General features: G+C 39.8%; 1 protein-coding gene across 5 annotated transcripts in view; it reads left to right on the forward strand.

Moving 5' to 3' along the window:
• The window catches only part of LOC107676751 (ryanodine receptor 1-like), a 108,012-nt gene that overhangs the window by 39,282 nt on the left and 52,809 nt on the right, over positions 1 to 15,921 (forward strand). For all 5 annotated transcript variants that reach the window (XM_016471416.1, XM_016471417.1, XM_016471418.1 and 2 more), the window contains 22 exons: positions 524 to 740; positions 839 to 943; positions 1,057 to 1,160; positions 1,260 to 1,343; positions 1,430 to 1,589; positions 2,916 to 3,063; positions 3,211 to 3,416; positions 3,586 to 3,760; positions 5,556 to 5,764; positions 5,859 to 6,211; positions 6,306 to 6,435; positions 6,528 to 6,688; positions 7,775 to 7,937; positions 8,048 to 8,134; positions 8,246 to 8,472; positions 12,308 to 12,752; positions 12,842 to 13,402; positions 13,709 to 13,909; positions 13,998 to 14,109; positions 14,283 to 14,426; positions 14,576 to 14,849; positions 15,720 to 15,837. In XM_016471416.1, coding sequence (XP_016326902.1) covers positions 524 to 740; positions 839 to 943; positions 1,057 to 1,160; positions 1,260 to 1,343; positions 1,430 to 1,589; positions 2,916 to 3,063; positions 3,211 to 3,416; positions 3,586 to 3,760; positions 5,556 to 5,764; positions 5,859 to 6,211; positions 6,306 to 6,435; positions 6,528 to 6,688; positions 7,775 to 7,937; positions 8,048 to 8,134; positions 8,246 to 8,472; positions 12,308 to 12,752; positions 12,842 to 13,402; positions 13,709 to 13,909; positions 13,998 to 14,109; positions 14,283 to 14,426; positions 14,576 to 14,849; positions 15,720 to 15,837 — 4,384 coding nt within the window. The remainder of the gene's footprint in view (positions 1 to 523; positions 741 to 838; positions 944 to 1,056; positions 1,161 to 1,259; positions 1,344 to 1,429; positions 1,590 to 2,915; positions 3,064 to 3,210; positions 3,417 to 3,585; positions 3,761 to 5,555; positions 5,765 to 5,858; positions 6,212 to 6,305; positions 6,436 to 6,527; positions 6,689 to 7,774; positions 7,938 to 8,047; positions 8,135 to 8,245; positions 8,473 to 12,307; positions 12,753 to 12,841; positions 13,403 to 13,708; positions 13,910 to 13,997; positions 14,110 to 14,282; positions 14,427 to 14,575; positions 14,850 to 15,719; positions 15,838 to 15,921) is intronic.

The raw sequence follows: 15,921 nt of genomic DNA on the forward strand, positions 1-15,921 counted from the left end.
TTGCGGCTTATTTCCGTTTTGTTGTGCTAATTTTCATTGTGTTGTGGCTTATTTCTGTTCTGTTGTGCTAATTATGTTACCTTGCGGCTTATTTCCGTTTTGTTGTGCGAGATTTCGTTGTGTTGTGGCTTATTTCTGTTCTGTTGTGCTAATTATGTTACCTTGCGGCTTGTTTCCGTTGTGTTGTGGAGATTTCGTTGTGTTGTGGCTTATTTCTGTTCTGTTGTGCTAATTATGTTACCTTGCGGCTTGTTTCCGTTGTGTTCTGGAGATTTCGTTGTGTTGTGCACTACTGGGCCACCGTAGAAGATAGTAACAATGACTGTAAATTAATAAAAAAAATAGTTATTTTAAATTTGAATAATATTTAACAAATTGACTGTTTTATAGTTTTATTGACCAAATAAATGCAGCATTGGTGAGCATAAGAGACTTCTCAACATGAAAAAATCTGACAGAGAATCATTTATAAATGAAAACAACAAAAAAACTAAAATCACCTTTTTTCCATTTCATTTTTCAGAGCTCGGTTCCTTTTGGGTGGTCGCCATGGGGATTTTAAGTTTTTGCCCCCTCCTGGTTACACACCATGTTATGAAGCTCTTCTCCCCAAAGACAGAATGCGCATCGAGCACATTAAGGAGTATAAACATGACTTTAATGGAGTCAGAAACCTGCTGGGCCCCACACAGTCCCTTACACACACTTCATTCACTCCCTGTCCTGTTGACACTGCCCAGGTAAACTAAACTGACCACATACAACTCCACTGTTGCTTGCCAAAAACACTTTGACTCAGCAGTCAGTGTATGTATTGTGTATGTAATGTCATTTTTAGATTGTTCTACCTCCTCATTTGGAGCGGATCAGAGAGAAGCTTGCAGAAAACATCCATGAGCTCTGGGCTGTGACTCGTATTGAGCAGGGTTGGACCTACGGAGTGGTGAGCGCCTTCTTTCTCTGTCTTTCTCAAATAAACACCAACGCAAGCACAAGCATACTGTACATACAAAATCAACATCCTTATTAAAAAGTTAAATGCTCTCTCTCTCTCAGTTCAGGGATGATAATAAGAAGTTGCACCCGTGTCTGGTGGACTTTCAGAATCTTCCAGAACCCGAGAGGAATTATAACCTCCAGATGTCTGGAGAGACCTTGAAGTGAGTGTCTGTTGAATATCAAAGGTCTAAATTTCATTGCTTATGCATCCATCTGTCCTTCTGACCTGCATCTGACTTTTTTCACCTTGACCTCTCCAGAACCCTCTTAGCTTTGGGCTGCCATGTAGGCATGGGAGATGAGAAAGCTGAGGAGAATCTGAAGAAGATCAAATTGCCCAAAACGTAAGAAAACCAAAAAACGCACCCAGGTTTTTGTCTTGTATAATGTATAGTGTTTTGGTTTTCATGTTTTTCTTTTTCTTGGTCAGTTATGTGATGAGCAGTGGGTACAAACCAGCTCCACTAGACCTCAGTCACGTCAAACTGACACCCAATCAGAACCAGTTGGTGGAGAAGTTGGCAGAAAATGGGCATAATGTTTGGGCACGGGACAGAGTGAGACAAGGATGGACCTACAGCATTTTGCAGGTAGATGTGGATACTATGCTGACTCTGTCACAATAAAACATGTTTCTAAGTGAGAAAATTGTCCTCAGTCATCCTCAGTCGCTGTGTTAACTAGTTTTCTATTTAACTGGTTTACTGAAATTTTATTTCAGGTTAATATAACAAAGTACAGTGTATAAAAAAAATGAAGGAAAAAAAACCTTTGCTAGATTTACAATATTAATAAGTATAAAATGTGCCGTCACAGTCTGTGAAAAGGGGCAAGCCTTTTAAATTACAATTCAAATCCTGAATTTCATTTAAGGTAGCAGGCAGGGAACATGATTAAAATTAAAATTAAAAGGTAATGAAATTTCAATAATATTTATTAGTAATAATAATGCTTCTAATAATAGCAATAAGCATGAATTCAGCATGAATTGCCCATAAACATTTATGCACACAACATTTGTATTTCATAAAAACGATAAAACAACAATCAATGTTTAAAATGATACCTATATGAATTTATAATAATAATTCATTATATATATGTCAATATATTTATTTTGATAAAGTGTATGGCAAAATTATAATTAAAATGTTTTGTCAGCTTTGTTAATTGTTACGACAGTATAATATGTCTAGTTTTTAAAAAAATCTGGGAATTAATAACTATAATTGGTTAACAATTTGGGTCACACTTTATTTTAAGGTCCAATTCTCGCTATTAACAAACCATTAACTATGATTTTGCCTCAATAAACTCCTAATTTGCTGCTTATTAATAGTTAGTAAGGTAGTTGTTAAGTTTAGGTATTGGGTAGGATTAGGGATGTAGAATATGGTCATGCAGAATATTTGCTTTATGAACACTAATAAACAGCCAATATGCTAATAATAAGCATGCTAATAAGCAACTAGCTAATAGTGAGAATTGGTCCCTATACTAAAGTGTTACCAAATTAGATATCATATTTTGGACCTGTCACGATATGGTGTTGATGAACACGCACGAACATGAAGAAGAAGGTTAACGATCTTTAATAGATCCACACAAGGGTATATTCCACACAAAGGAAGGCTGGTGACACACATAACATTGATGTTCAAGACCCAACAAACACTAACTGAACAGACAGGAACTTAAGTACACAGACCAAATGAGGATAATTAATGAGACACGCCTGAACATAATGACAAACTCAAATTAGAAACAACTCAGTGAGAACGGTGCAAATAAAGTCCAAACTAACAGAAACCGTGACAGGACCTTTGTTGTGTGACTTTTTTTGAATTTCTGTGACCTGGAATTCAGTTAATAATACTTCAAAAACGTACTCTTGTTACTAACCTTGTGACCCTCAGGACATTTTGAATAAGCGCAACCCTCGTCTGGTACCTTACAACCTGCTGGATGAGAGAACCAAGAAGACCAACAGAGACAGTGTGAACAACGCTGTGCGCACTCTGATTGGCTATGGATACAACATCGAGCCCCCAGATCAGGAGAGCAGTGAGTCTTTGCTCTCCTGTCATCTCCTATCACTATTAGGATCACAAATATGGAACAGACCTTAATGAAGTCATTGGCCAACTTCAGATACATATCTGTTGGGATTCGTATCGTTTTTGCAGTCCTAATCTCTCTTTTCCCCCACAGGTGGTCTTGGTGTTGAGAACACACGTGGAGATAAAGTGCGTATCTTCAGGGCAGAGAAGCAGTATGCTGTTACCTCAGGAAAATGGTACTTTGAGTTTGAGGCCGTAACCACAGGAGAGATGAGAGTTGGCTGGGCTCGACCGAACGTCCGCTCTGACGTTGAGCTTGGTTCTGATGAGCTGGCCTATGTCTTTAATGGAAACAGGGTCAGTGGTGTCATATTAATCTAATTTTGCTGTGTTATATGGTACCAGGCTGTAGGCCATCTTTCCGGCTAATTGGACCAATACATTTTGTGTGCCGCTCAAGTTGCTGACAAACTATTTTGGATAGCTGCAATAAACGCTGAATTACTCTCCTCTGCTCTTCCTGCAGGCTCAGCGATGGCACATTGGTAATGAGCCATTTGGCCGTCAATGGCAGTCTGGTGATGTGGTCGGGTGCATGATAGACCTCACTGAAATGAACATCATGTTCACTCTTAATGGAGAGATGCTGATCAGTGATTCTGGCTCTGAAATGGCATTCAAAGACATTGAGATTGGAGACGGTGAGGATTTAGGCTATAACGTTGTTTATCAATGGGGTTTCAATTAGTTGTTTTGAAGGATAATGTGTTTTGTTTAATAAGCTTTGTCATTTAGCTGGTCAGGAAAAGTCTGTAGTTAGTTTTTGAATGAGTCTCAAGGTTTGTTTTCAATCCTGGTCTTGGATTTAAAAAGCTGTGTAATGAAAATGTATTTCTGTTTACCACTGATTGATTTTTTTTTGTTTTTACATTTAAAGAAAGGGATTCCAGATAATAGATGGATTATATTTTCTTTTTCCCATCAAACACAAAATCTAAATTTTTGAAGATTATTGTGGCCTTTTTTTTTTTTGTTGTTTTTTTTTTACAACAAAAGCATCATAAAAATTGTCCATATGATTAATATGCTACATTTTAAGCCATTCAATAGCTTTGGTCCCATAAGGGGGGAAAAACAGAGCAAAATTTAAGTTATTCTCTGGGTTTTTCCTCAAAATCTAATATGATATGTGGCTTTAGTAGGCCATTTCATGACTACAGAAGACTTTAAATTTAGTGCATGTGAACTAATTTAAAGTTTGTTATAAAAAAAAAAGAATAAGGAGTTTGCAATTACAACAATTTTGAAAGTTCTGTCAAAATACCATCTTGAGGCAATGCAGAATTAGATTTGAAGTACAAATCACTGTTCTCCTCTGTAAATTAGTGAAAAGCGTGGTGTGGTATAGTTCGTATGTGTGGGTGGAAAGGACGAAGGCAGGGTTGGTTACGGAGGCTCGTGGTTCTTTATTGGTTTCTCACAAAATAAACAAAACCTGCGCTCTCCGCGCCTCCAACTCAAACTTTCACGTAATCACAATCAGCCGCTTCACACAGTCCCAGTCTCTTTGACCACGAGTCGTCCGTCCAGCATCTCTCCCCCTCTCTCATTCCTGACGGCTTTTATTCGGTCTCTCCACGCCAATTACTGCAATAAGACACAGGTGTTTGTCATCTTGCACTTGACCTACTTACGCCCCGCCGGTTTCCCGACTCTCTCTCTCGCCGTAGACTTCGCTGCACCACACCCCCTTCGCCACAAGTGGAAATTACCAGAGGCCCCACAGTACAATATTATCACGGTTAAGTCATGATACGCTATTATTGCAGTTTTATACATTTTGTGACATGCTGAGTGTTGCGATAACATATATTTTCTACAGCAAATGCCCCCAAAAAACCTGATTTACCATACTTAGCTAAAGCTAACACTAACGCTACTACCAGAGCCCCCATGATTCTTAAGTCACAATATGATATTATTGCAATTTTACACATTTTGCGACATGCAGAGCATCACAACACCATACATTATGATTTAATACCTTTTTTCAATGGAAAATGCCCCAAAAGTAGCTGATTTATTGTCAACTTGGCCACCCTTTGCTAAGGCTATGCTAATGGATGGTGAAGTGTAAGGTGAGTCCTCATGTTCATGGTATTTCCGGAGTGTTTTATTTTCATACCACACTCCTTGCAAATCTTATGTGTCATATCCATCTCCTTCATCTCTTCCTTTTAATCTTATTTAATCACAGGATGCTTTCTGATTTATTTTTCCGATGCCTCCATCTCTGAAAAAAATACAAATAAACAGCACTATAGACTGAAAAAGCAATTATTATTCTAGTATCAAAAGTTCACTTCATATTTGCAATGTATATAATAAAAGATATAAAAAAATATTGCCATTCAAAATATTGCAATACTATGTTATATTCACCCCCTCCCCCACCTCTACTAAATCAGCTTCTTCTCTTTGTTCTTCTCCCTCCAGGTTTTATTCCAGTCTGCACTTTGGGTCTTTCTCAGGTTGCCCGTATTAACCTGGGTCAGAATGTTAGCAGCCTACGCTACTTCGCCATCTGTGGGCTCCAAGAAGGCTTTGAGCCATTCGCCATCAACATGAAGAGAGACATCACAATGTGGTTCAGTAAGAGCCTCCCCCAGTATGTTCCGGTGCCCACGGACCACAACCACATTGAGGTACTGTATTTAAGCAATTTTTGTGTCATTTAGTTGAGTTTAAAGGTATAGATAAAGTTTATCAACCTTTTTATTGTTCTCATGTGACCTGTAGGTCTCTCGTGTGGATGGAACCGTAGACAGCGCCCCCTGTATTAAAATAACCCACAAGACTTTTGGATCCCAAAATGCCAACACAGACATGCTGTTCTTCAGACTGAGCATACCTGTAGAGTTCCACCTGACCTTCATGGTGCCTGCAGGCACTACTCCCCTCACACGAACCCTCACCATCCCTGAAGAAGAGGTGCTGGAGGTGGACCCCGACTCTGACTTTGAGGTGCTGAAGAAGTCAGCCAGTCGCAAAGAGCAGGAGGAGAAGGAAAAGGAGCCATCCATGCCCAAAGATATCCCAAGCAATAAAGAAAATGACAAAGACACTGCATCCGAGAAAGGAAAGAAGAAAGGGTGAGATCTGAGGACTTTTATGAAGTTTATGCTAATATTTGTATATTTTAAAAATGTAAAATGTTGAAAAACACCCTCAAAATTATTCCCTCAGCTTCCTGTTTAAAGCTAAAAAGGCAGCCATGATCGCTCCTCCTCCACCTCCACCTATTATGCCCCGTTTGTTTGAGGATGTGGTGCCTGACGATCGTGACGACCCAGAGATCATCCTCAATACGACCACAGTCAGTCTTCATTACTAGATCTGTTATATATAACACACTCTTCGCTCTTGTTTTTTTACTTATGCTTCTCTCTCCCTGTCTCAATTGTGCAGTACTATTACTCAGTCCGTATCTTCGCCGGTCAAGAACCTAGCGGGGTATGGGTGGGTTGGGTCACCCCAGACTTCCACATGTATGACCTCAACTATGACCTGTCTAAGGTCCGCACTGTCACTGTCACTGTTGGAGACGACAAGGGCAATATACATGACAGGTGAGATGATATAAAAATTCAGCTCACTGATCTGCCATGTAAAATTACTGAAATGTGGGCCAGCGAGGGTAAATACAAGAAGCTGCAGTGCGGAGAAGCGTTTAGTTAAAAATAAATGTTCGGTATAGTGAGGTGATGTAGGTGAATATCGATTTTGGTGATGTAAGAGCAGTGCACCAGTGGTCACCGACCATCAGAATTAGTTGAGAGCAAGAGATTTTAAAGTGTAATGCCTACATTTATCATATTTTCAGTGTAGTATTTTGGATGTACAACACACATTTCAAACTTTTGGATCTAGAAAAATTATTGAAATAAAATTGATTTTCAATAAAAATGTAAACAACCTTGAAACAAGATAAATGTATTTGAGAAACAATACATATAATATTTTTTTTTTTTTCAGAGAATCTATTTTGAATTTCTTGTTCCATTGGCAAATAGTTCTTATTTTAAGCACAAACCTCACTATTTTTTTGAACAGATTTATGCTTAAAATAATGAACATTTTCTTTGCTAGAAATTGGGTAAGAAAAATACTTAATGTAAAACACTATCAGCAAATAAAATTTAATTTAAAAGATTAAATTATGATTATTTTTTTATTTAAGCAAATGCATACCAGCTAAAAAAAAAAAGATTTTTTTTAGTGTCTCTTATGCTTACCAAGGCTGCATTTATTTTATTGAAATTACAGTAAAATGTCATTACAGTTTAAAATAATTATTTTCTATTTTAATATATTATAAAATATAATTAATTGCTGTTATGTCAAAGCTGAAATTTCTGCAGTCTTTACTTCAGTCTTCAGTGACACATGATCTTTCAGAAATCATTCTAATGTGCTGATTTGGTGCTCAAGAAACACCCATTTATTTGAAAAGAACAGCATTTATTTAAAATAGAATTATAAAATAGAAATGTATATATCCTTTCTAAATAAAATTACTCATTACAAAGAAAGAAAAAGAAATAAAGACCACAAACTTTTTGACGGTATTGTATTATTTTATCATTTTGATTAAGCTACAAATATTTATTTATTCATCACTCAAGAACACTTACAATATTCTGTTTGCTTATCAGTATAAAGAGGAGTAACTGCTATATGGTGTGGGGAGGAGAGTTTGGCAGCAGCACCCAGCAGAGGTTTAGCCAGGAAGATCTGGTGATTGGTTGTTTGGTTGACCTGGCAACAGGTCTCATGAATTTCACAGCCAATGGGAAAGAGATCAACACTTTCTACCAGGTAAGTGAAGGTCATCTCTTCAAAGGAGGAACTGTAGTGGCACTTAAAAAGTCCCTGTTAGGAGTGCATTTTCTTAATTCGAACTCATATTTATACATATGCTTTGTCAGGTGGAGCCCAACACTAAGTTGTTTCCAGCTGTGTTTGTTTTGCCGACCAGCCAGAACATGCTGCAGCTGGAACTCGGAAAACTCAAGGTCTGCACTATCCTCTGTTTCTGGCGCTAAAAGTCATCAGCTTTCATTTAGAAATACTTTTACTAAAAATTTGTAGCCTTAAATTTCTCACTTCCCTTCTCCATCCTATAGAATATCATGCCTCTTTCGGCAGCCATGTTCCGTAGTGAGCGCAAGAACCCAGTGCCCCAGTGTCCTCCTCGGCTGGATGTTGAGATGCTGACCCCTGTGATCTGGAGCCGGATGCCTAACCACTTCCTGAATCCAAAAGTGGGGCGGGTGAGCGAGAGGCACGGCTGGATGGTGGAATGTACAGAGCCTCTCACCATGATGGCTCTGCATATACCTGAAGAGAACAGGTACAGGAGAACGAGACAAAAAAACAACTAAAAAACTAAATTGAAAACATTACCCCACAGGAAAAAAACCAGCCTACGCTGGTTGGCTGGTCTTAGCTGGTTTAAGCTGGTCTCCCAGTGTAATAGGCTCATCTCTGCATTGCTGTTTTCATCCTAGCCTGCAGGGGTCACTCTCCTTGAGCCCTTTGTCATGTTCCCTCCAGAACTGCAGATGGCGCTTGTATTATGAACTCTAGTCTCTCCGCTCCTCCAGATGGCGCCATCGCCCCGTACCATGTTCAGTATCCTGCTCATCAGCTTTGATTCCCCACACCTGTGTTTGACCATTTATAAGTCTGTTTGTTCCCCGCTATTGTGTTCAGTCTTGAGCCTATTCTTCCTGTGTATCCAGTTGCCAGTCCTCAAGTTAGGTTGGATTGTTCTTGTATTTTTTGGACCCTTGGGTCTTTTTTTTGTTTGATGGAAGTTCAGTTTTCTATGTTTATTTTGTACTTTGTTTCTCTAGTGAAGGTTATTTTAACTTTTTGAAGATTCAAGTCCCTTGGCTATTTTTGCTCTTCTGCTTTTGGGTTTAACTGTCTGGGAGTAGCTCAGTGAGTAATTTCACACTATTAGAGCGCCAGAGACCCGGGTGCAATCCCTGCTTAAAGCGGCCTCGTTACACCCAGACTGGTTGTTCATCTGGTCTCCCAGCCAGCCTGACCAGCTAAAGAAGTCTATCTATCTACCTATAGTCTTGAGCCTATTCTTCCTGTGTATACAGTTGCCAGTCCTCAAGTTAGGTTGGATTGTTCTTGTATTTTTTGGACCCTTGGGTCTTTTTTTGTTTGATGGAAGTTCAGTTTTCTATGTTTATTTTGTACTTTGTTTCTCTAGTGAAGGTTATTTTAACTTTTTGAAGATTCAAGTCCCTTGGCTATTTTTGCTCTTCTGCTTTTGGGTTTAACTGTCTGGGAGTAGCTCAGTGAGTAATTTCACACTATTAGAGCGCCAGAGACCCGGGTGCAATCCCTGCTTAAAGCGGCCTCGTTACACCCAGACTGGTTGTTCATCTGGTCTCCCAGCCAGCCTGACCAGCTAAAGAAGTCTATCTATCTACCTATCAATGGCCTAGAAAACCCTAGCAACCGGCTAACAATGATCATGAACACCCTAGCAACTGTCTACCAACCACCCAGAAGTAGTGATGGGAGAAACAAAGCTTTTCGAAGCATTGAATCAATTGAACCAATTGCTTCGAAAAATGATTCGATGTTTCGAAGCACTTGAAACAGGACATGCTGGCGACACCTGCTGGTGAAAACGTTGTAAAAGCATCAAGAACTCAGTGAATGTACTGATTGTTTTTACACATTTTTTAAACTATATAGCCATCTGTGTTAAAGGGAAGTCATCCTTTGTTTAACCCACAACATCTGGCCCTGAATTCTTTATTTTTTATAGTAAAATTTTGTGGGATTTCATGTCACGTGATTAACTGGGCAACCAGAAGTGGTTCATGGGTTAACTTTGAGATCAACACCCCCTAGTGGTGAACCATCAGAGTTTTGAAACGGTGTGACGTAACTAAGCTTCGTTTGCTAAAATCATGCGACCTGGCCGGTTTGATACACGCTCTGATACACTGATTCGATACAAAAGATTCACAAATGTTTCGAACGCGCCCATCACTACCCAGAAGATCTTAGCAAACAAATAGCAAAACCCTAGCAACCATCCAGAACACCCTAGCAACTGCATAGCAGAACCCTATTAACCACCAAGCTGTGAATATGAACACTCTTACAATCACCCAGGGCACCCTAGCAACCATGTAGCAACCATCCAGAGCACCCTAATAGCCACCTAGCAGCCACCCTAGGAACTGCATAACAACACCCTAGCAACTGCATAGCAACCACCCAGAACACCCTATAAACCACATGGCTATACCCTAGAAACCACATAGCAATCACTCAGAACACCCTAGCAAATAGCAACACCATAGCAGTGGCCCAGCAAAAACCTTATCAACCACCTGGAACACCCTAGCAACCGCATAGCAACACCCTAACAATCACCTAGCAGTGACTATAAACACCCTAACAACCACCCAGAACACCATATTAACCACATAGCAACACCCTAGCAACCTCATAACAAAACACCCAAAACACATTACCAAACGCATAGCAACATCTTAGCAATGATCCAGAACACCATAGCAACACCCTAGCAAACCACCCAACAATAATCTAAACCACCCTAGCAACCACACAGTAACACTCAGAACATCCTGACAACTGCATTGCAACACCCTAGCAACTGCGTAGCAGCCACCCAGAGCACCATAGTAACTTCCATAATCTGTGGAGAAGGGGGCGGGAGAAACAACTCTCCAATACTTTCAGTTTGGACTGCGGTACCAATTTCAACCACTAGATGTCAATATTAAATAGTAAGGATAGTCCACCCAAAAATTAATATTCTGTAATTAATTGCTCACCCTCTTGTCGTTCCAAACCTGTAAGACCTTCATTCATCTTCGGAGCACAAATTAAGATATTTTTGATGAAATCCGAGAGCTTTCTGACCCTGCATAGACAGCAATGCAACTGACACGTTCAAGACCCAGAAAGTTAGTAAGGACATCATTAAAATAGTCCATGTGACATCAGTGGTTCACCTTAATTTTATGAAGCAACGAGAATACTTTTTGTGCACGAAGAAAACAAAAATAATGACTTTATTCAACGATTTCTTCTTATATGGGCCAGTCTCCACCGCCATTCACAAGAGTACAATGCACACACATATGTGAATGTGAATGTACTAATGTGAATGTGCATTTAAGACTGGCACGGAAGAGAACAATTGTTGAATAAAGTCGTTATTTTTGTTTTCGTTGTGCACAAAAAGTTCTGTCTATGGAGGGTCAGAAAGCTCTCGGATTTCATCAAAAACATCAAAAACATCTATTATATATATATTTTATATTCTATATATAGAATATATATATTCTATATATTTGTGTTCCACAGATGAACGAAGGTCTTAGGGGTTTGGAACGACATGCTTTTTCACTTTTTCAACTTTAGTTAGTCTGTAATGTTGCTGTTTGTGCATAAAAAAGATCTGCAAAGTTGCAAAGCTCAAAGTCCACTTCAAAAGGAGATATTTTATTTAACAGAAATCACTTTTCAAAAACTACAACGAATTAATTGTTTGGACTACAACGCATATTTTCTGGGATTTGTGATATCATAAATATCGATGAATGGGGCGAGACCTGGTTGAGCTGCACTAGAGAAGGCAACGAGTGTTATCACTATGTCTGAGACACGCTAGCTTTCCCAAGGCAGACAAACTTAGAGTAGTTACAATCATCCGGGTTTAAATCGTGCTCAGATTTATTTGATTTTGACACAGTATTTACACTGAAGCTCGCAGGCGGCTATGGTAAGGGGCATGACATTTCCTGACCAAGCGCCGAGTGCTGCCAATCACAACACACACTGGCCCAGCTAACCAATCACAGCATATTTCGTATTTGAGAAGGCGGGCCTTCATTTGATTCAGGAACTATTCGAGCAGTTCATGCCAGACTGGGGAGAGAGGTGTGTAAAATATGTGAAAAATAATGTGTTTTTCGAACAACCTAGTATGAGAGCCTGTTCTAGTACACCCCCAAAACAAAATCAAGACTTTGTAAAAGAGCATAAAAGGACCCCTTTAAAATCTTCAAAATTTCTTTCTGGCCAGGCTTTCTCAAGCCAACATCAAAGTTTGTCTTGCCAATTTTTTAAATCTAGTTATGTGTTGTTCAATAGTGGATGTGTTTCTCTCTCATATGCAGGTGTATCGACATCCTGGAACTGTCTGAACGGCATGACTTGCTGAAGTTCCACTATCACACTCTCATGCTTTATTGTGCTGTGTGTGCATTGGGCAACAACCGTGTGGCCCATGCCCTCTGCAGCCACGTGGACGAATCACAGCTCTTCTACGCAATCGAGAACACCTACCTGCCCGGCCCTCTTCGCAGTGGCTACTACGACCTTCTCATCAGTATCCACCTGGAGTCAGCCAAACGCAACCGCTTGGGAACCAATCGTGAGTTTATTGTTCCCATGACAAAAGAGACGCTCAGCATCACGCTTTTCCCGGATGCAGAAGCGGCCCATGACCTGCCAGGAGTAGGTCTCACGACCTGCCTCAGACCCAAGCTACACTTCTCCCCCATCAACTTTGTGGGTACTGACCCAGATCTGTACACCATAAGCCCCATCATTCCTCTGCAGGTACGATGAGGATACCATGGAGTTCAAAGCTGATTGTTGGTAGACAGATTATCTCTTTGTTAACATCTGCACTCTTTCGTCCCTTACAGGAACTGAAGACCAAGGCTCTAAGCATGCTTACTGAAGCCGTGTTCGACGGCAGCCAGGCCATGCGTGATCCTGTTGGGGGCAGCGTTGAGTTTCACTTCGTTCCTATTCTCAAACTAATCAGCACCCTCCTCATAATGGGCATCTTCAACGATGAAGACGTCAAGCACATTCTCAAGATGATCGATCCCAATGTGTTCGGAAAGAAAGAGGAGACAGGAGAGACAGAGGAACCAGAAGAGGAAGCTGCTCCCAAGGAGGAAGGAGAGGAGGTGAAAGAGAAAGAAGAAGCGGCTGAAGGAGAAGAGGAAGCCGTGGATGAGGGAGTTGGGGAGGAGGAGGAGGAGGATGAGGAGCTGAAAGCTCTGAAGAAGGAGATGGGACAGGAAGGAGAAGAGGTTGAGAAGGCAGTAGAGGAGGAGGAGGGAGAGAAGGTGGATGGAGAAAAAGCCGGGGAGGAAAAGGAGGCAGAAGAAGTAGGTGAGGAGGCCAAAGAGGAGGAAGAGGAGGCTCCAGAGGAGGGACTACTTCAAATGAAGCTGCCAGAGTCTGTCAAACTGCAGGCAAGTATCTATCTATCTATCTATCTATCTATCTATCTATCGGTCTATCTGTCTGTCTATTTGTCTGTCTGTCTGTCTGTCTGTATAAAGTATCTATCTATCTATCTATCTATCTATCTATCTAAAGTACTTATTTGTCTTCCCTCCATCTCTCTCTTTGTTTATCTTTTTGACTGTCTGTCTACATATTTTTATATGCCTAGAATATAAATTTCATATTATTGTATATACTGTATATTATGTATATTTTCTCTCGTTTGTATGTTTTATTAATACTGCTTCTGTGTGTTTCTCCCTGTCTTTCAGATGTGTACCCTTCTACAGTATTTCTGTGACTGTGAGCTCAGACACAGAGTTGAGGCAATTTTGGCATTCTCTGATAAATTTGTACAGCAGATCCAGTCAAACCAGCGTGAACGATACAATGACCTAATGAGAGCATTTACAATGTCTGCTGCAGAGACCGCTCGCAGGACCAGAGAGTTTCGCTCTCCTCCTCTGGAACAGGTATAATACACAACTCTTCATTTTAAACCCACTTATGATTTTAATTGCTTTCACGGTGACTAATCACTGATTGTGTGCGTATATGTAGGTTTTCCTGTTGACTAACTTCAAGCACAGCCCAGAAGACGAGGATTGCCCTGTGCCAGAGGAAGTGCGGGAAACCCTCCAGAATTTCCACAATGAGCTGCTGAATCACTGTGGTCAGTGTTCAAAATATCTCACAAAAATCACTCTATGGCCACATTACAACAACTAAACACCAAGCGGCTGCTGTTGCAAAATCATCTTGTGATCAAATTCTCTACAACCAGTTCAGTTTCTGTTTTTTCTTTTAAGGATTCAAACTAAAATATTGTTGATTTTTGTACCTCAGGTGTCCACGTAGAAGAAGAAGCAGAGGAGGAAGAGGTAGAGGCGTCTCTGAGAGGGAGACTGCTCAGTTTAGTGGAGAAGATCAAGACCTTTAGGAAGAAAAAGGAGGAAGAGGAGCCAGAACCAGAGGAAGAGCCCAAACCTAGTGAGTAAATGAAGTAAAACATCTTGAGAAGGTTGTTCAGATTGACCTCATCAAATGAATGCAATTATAGATCAATATTTTTGCTTTTAGTTCAAAATTTTACTATTTTTAGTGTTAGTCTAACATTTCCAGAACATTTTATGTCTCAGGTACTTTACAGGAACTGATATCCCACACAATGATCCACTGGGCACAGGAGTCCTTTATTCAGAACCCTGAGCTGGTGCGGCTCATGTTCAGTCTTCTTCATCGGCAGTATGACGCTCTGGGAGAGTTGATCCGCGCCCTGCCAAAGGCCTATGCCATCAATGCTGTGTCCATACAGGACACAATGGACCTGCTGGAGTGCCTGGGACAGATCCGTTCCCTTCTCATCGTCCAGATGGGCCCGGAAGAGGAGAGGCTTATGATTCAGAGCATTGGGTGGGTACTTCAAAAACCTGGATATATATCATTTTTTTAAATCTCATGCACACCAAGGCTGTGTTTAATTGATACAAATATGGTAAAAACCGTAATACTGTGAAATATTATTTAAAAAAACGTATCTATTTGAATATATTTTATAATGTAGTTTATTCTTGTGACGGCAAAGCTGAATTTTCTGCAGCCATTACTTCAGTCTTCAGTGTCACATGATCTTTCAGAAATCCTTCTAATACGTGACCCTGGACCACAAAAACAGTCATAAGTAGCACGGGTATATTTGTAGCAATAGCCAACACTTCATTGAATGGGTCAAAATGATCAATTATTATTTTATGCCAAAAATCATTAGCATATTAACTAAAGATCATGTTCCATGAAGATATTTTGTAAATTTCCTACTGTAAATATATCAAAACTTAATTTTTTATTAGTAATATGCATTGCTAAGAACTTCATTTGGACAACTTTTAAAGGCTATTTAAAAGTTTAGATTTTTTTTGCACCCTCAGATTCCAGATTTTCAAATAGTTGTATCTCAGCCATTTCACAAAAATGTACCCTTATGACTGGTTTTGTGGTCCAGGATCACATATGATGATTTAGTGCACAAGTAACATTCCTTATAATTATCAATTTCAATCAAACTGCTTAATATTTTTGTGAAAACTGTGATGTATTTTTTCAGGATTCGTTAATAAATAGAAGGTTTGAAAGAATATCTAACATTACATTTAACATTGTATTTGCTGAATAATGTTTGTTCTCATTCCCTGAACTTCTCCAGAGTCATTATGTTTTTACTGGACATCATATCTTTTGTATCATATTTAGTATTTCAAATGCATATTGTCTCTTGTCTCATAGGAACATCATGAACAACAAGTTGTTCTACCAGCACCCTAACCTGATGCGAGCTCTGGGCATGCATGAGACGGTCATGGAGGTTATGGTCAATGTACTGGGAGGTGGAGGAGACTCTAAGGTACTTTCCTATTTATATATATACAGTGGGTACGGAAAGTATTCAGACCCCCTTAAATTTTTCACTCTTTGTTATATTGCAGCC

Source organism: Sinocyclocheilus anshuiensis, unplaced genomic scaffold (genome assembly GCF_001515605.1).
Source record: "Sinocyclocheilus anshuiensis isolate Anshui unplaced genomic scaffold, SAMN03320099.WGS_v1.1 scaffold456, whole genome shotgun sequence".
Lineage (NCBI taxonomy): Eukaryota > Metazoa > Chordata > Actinopteri > Cypriniformes > Cyprinidae > Sinocyclocheilus > Sinocyclocheilus anshuiensis.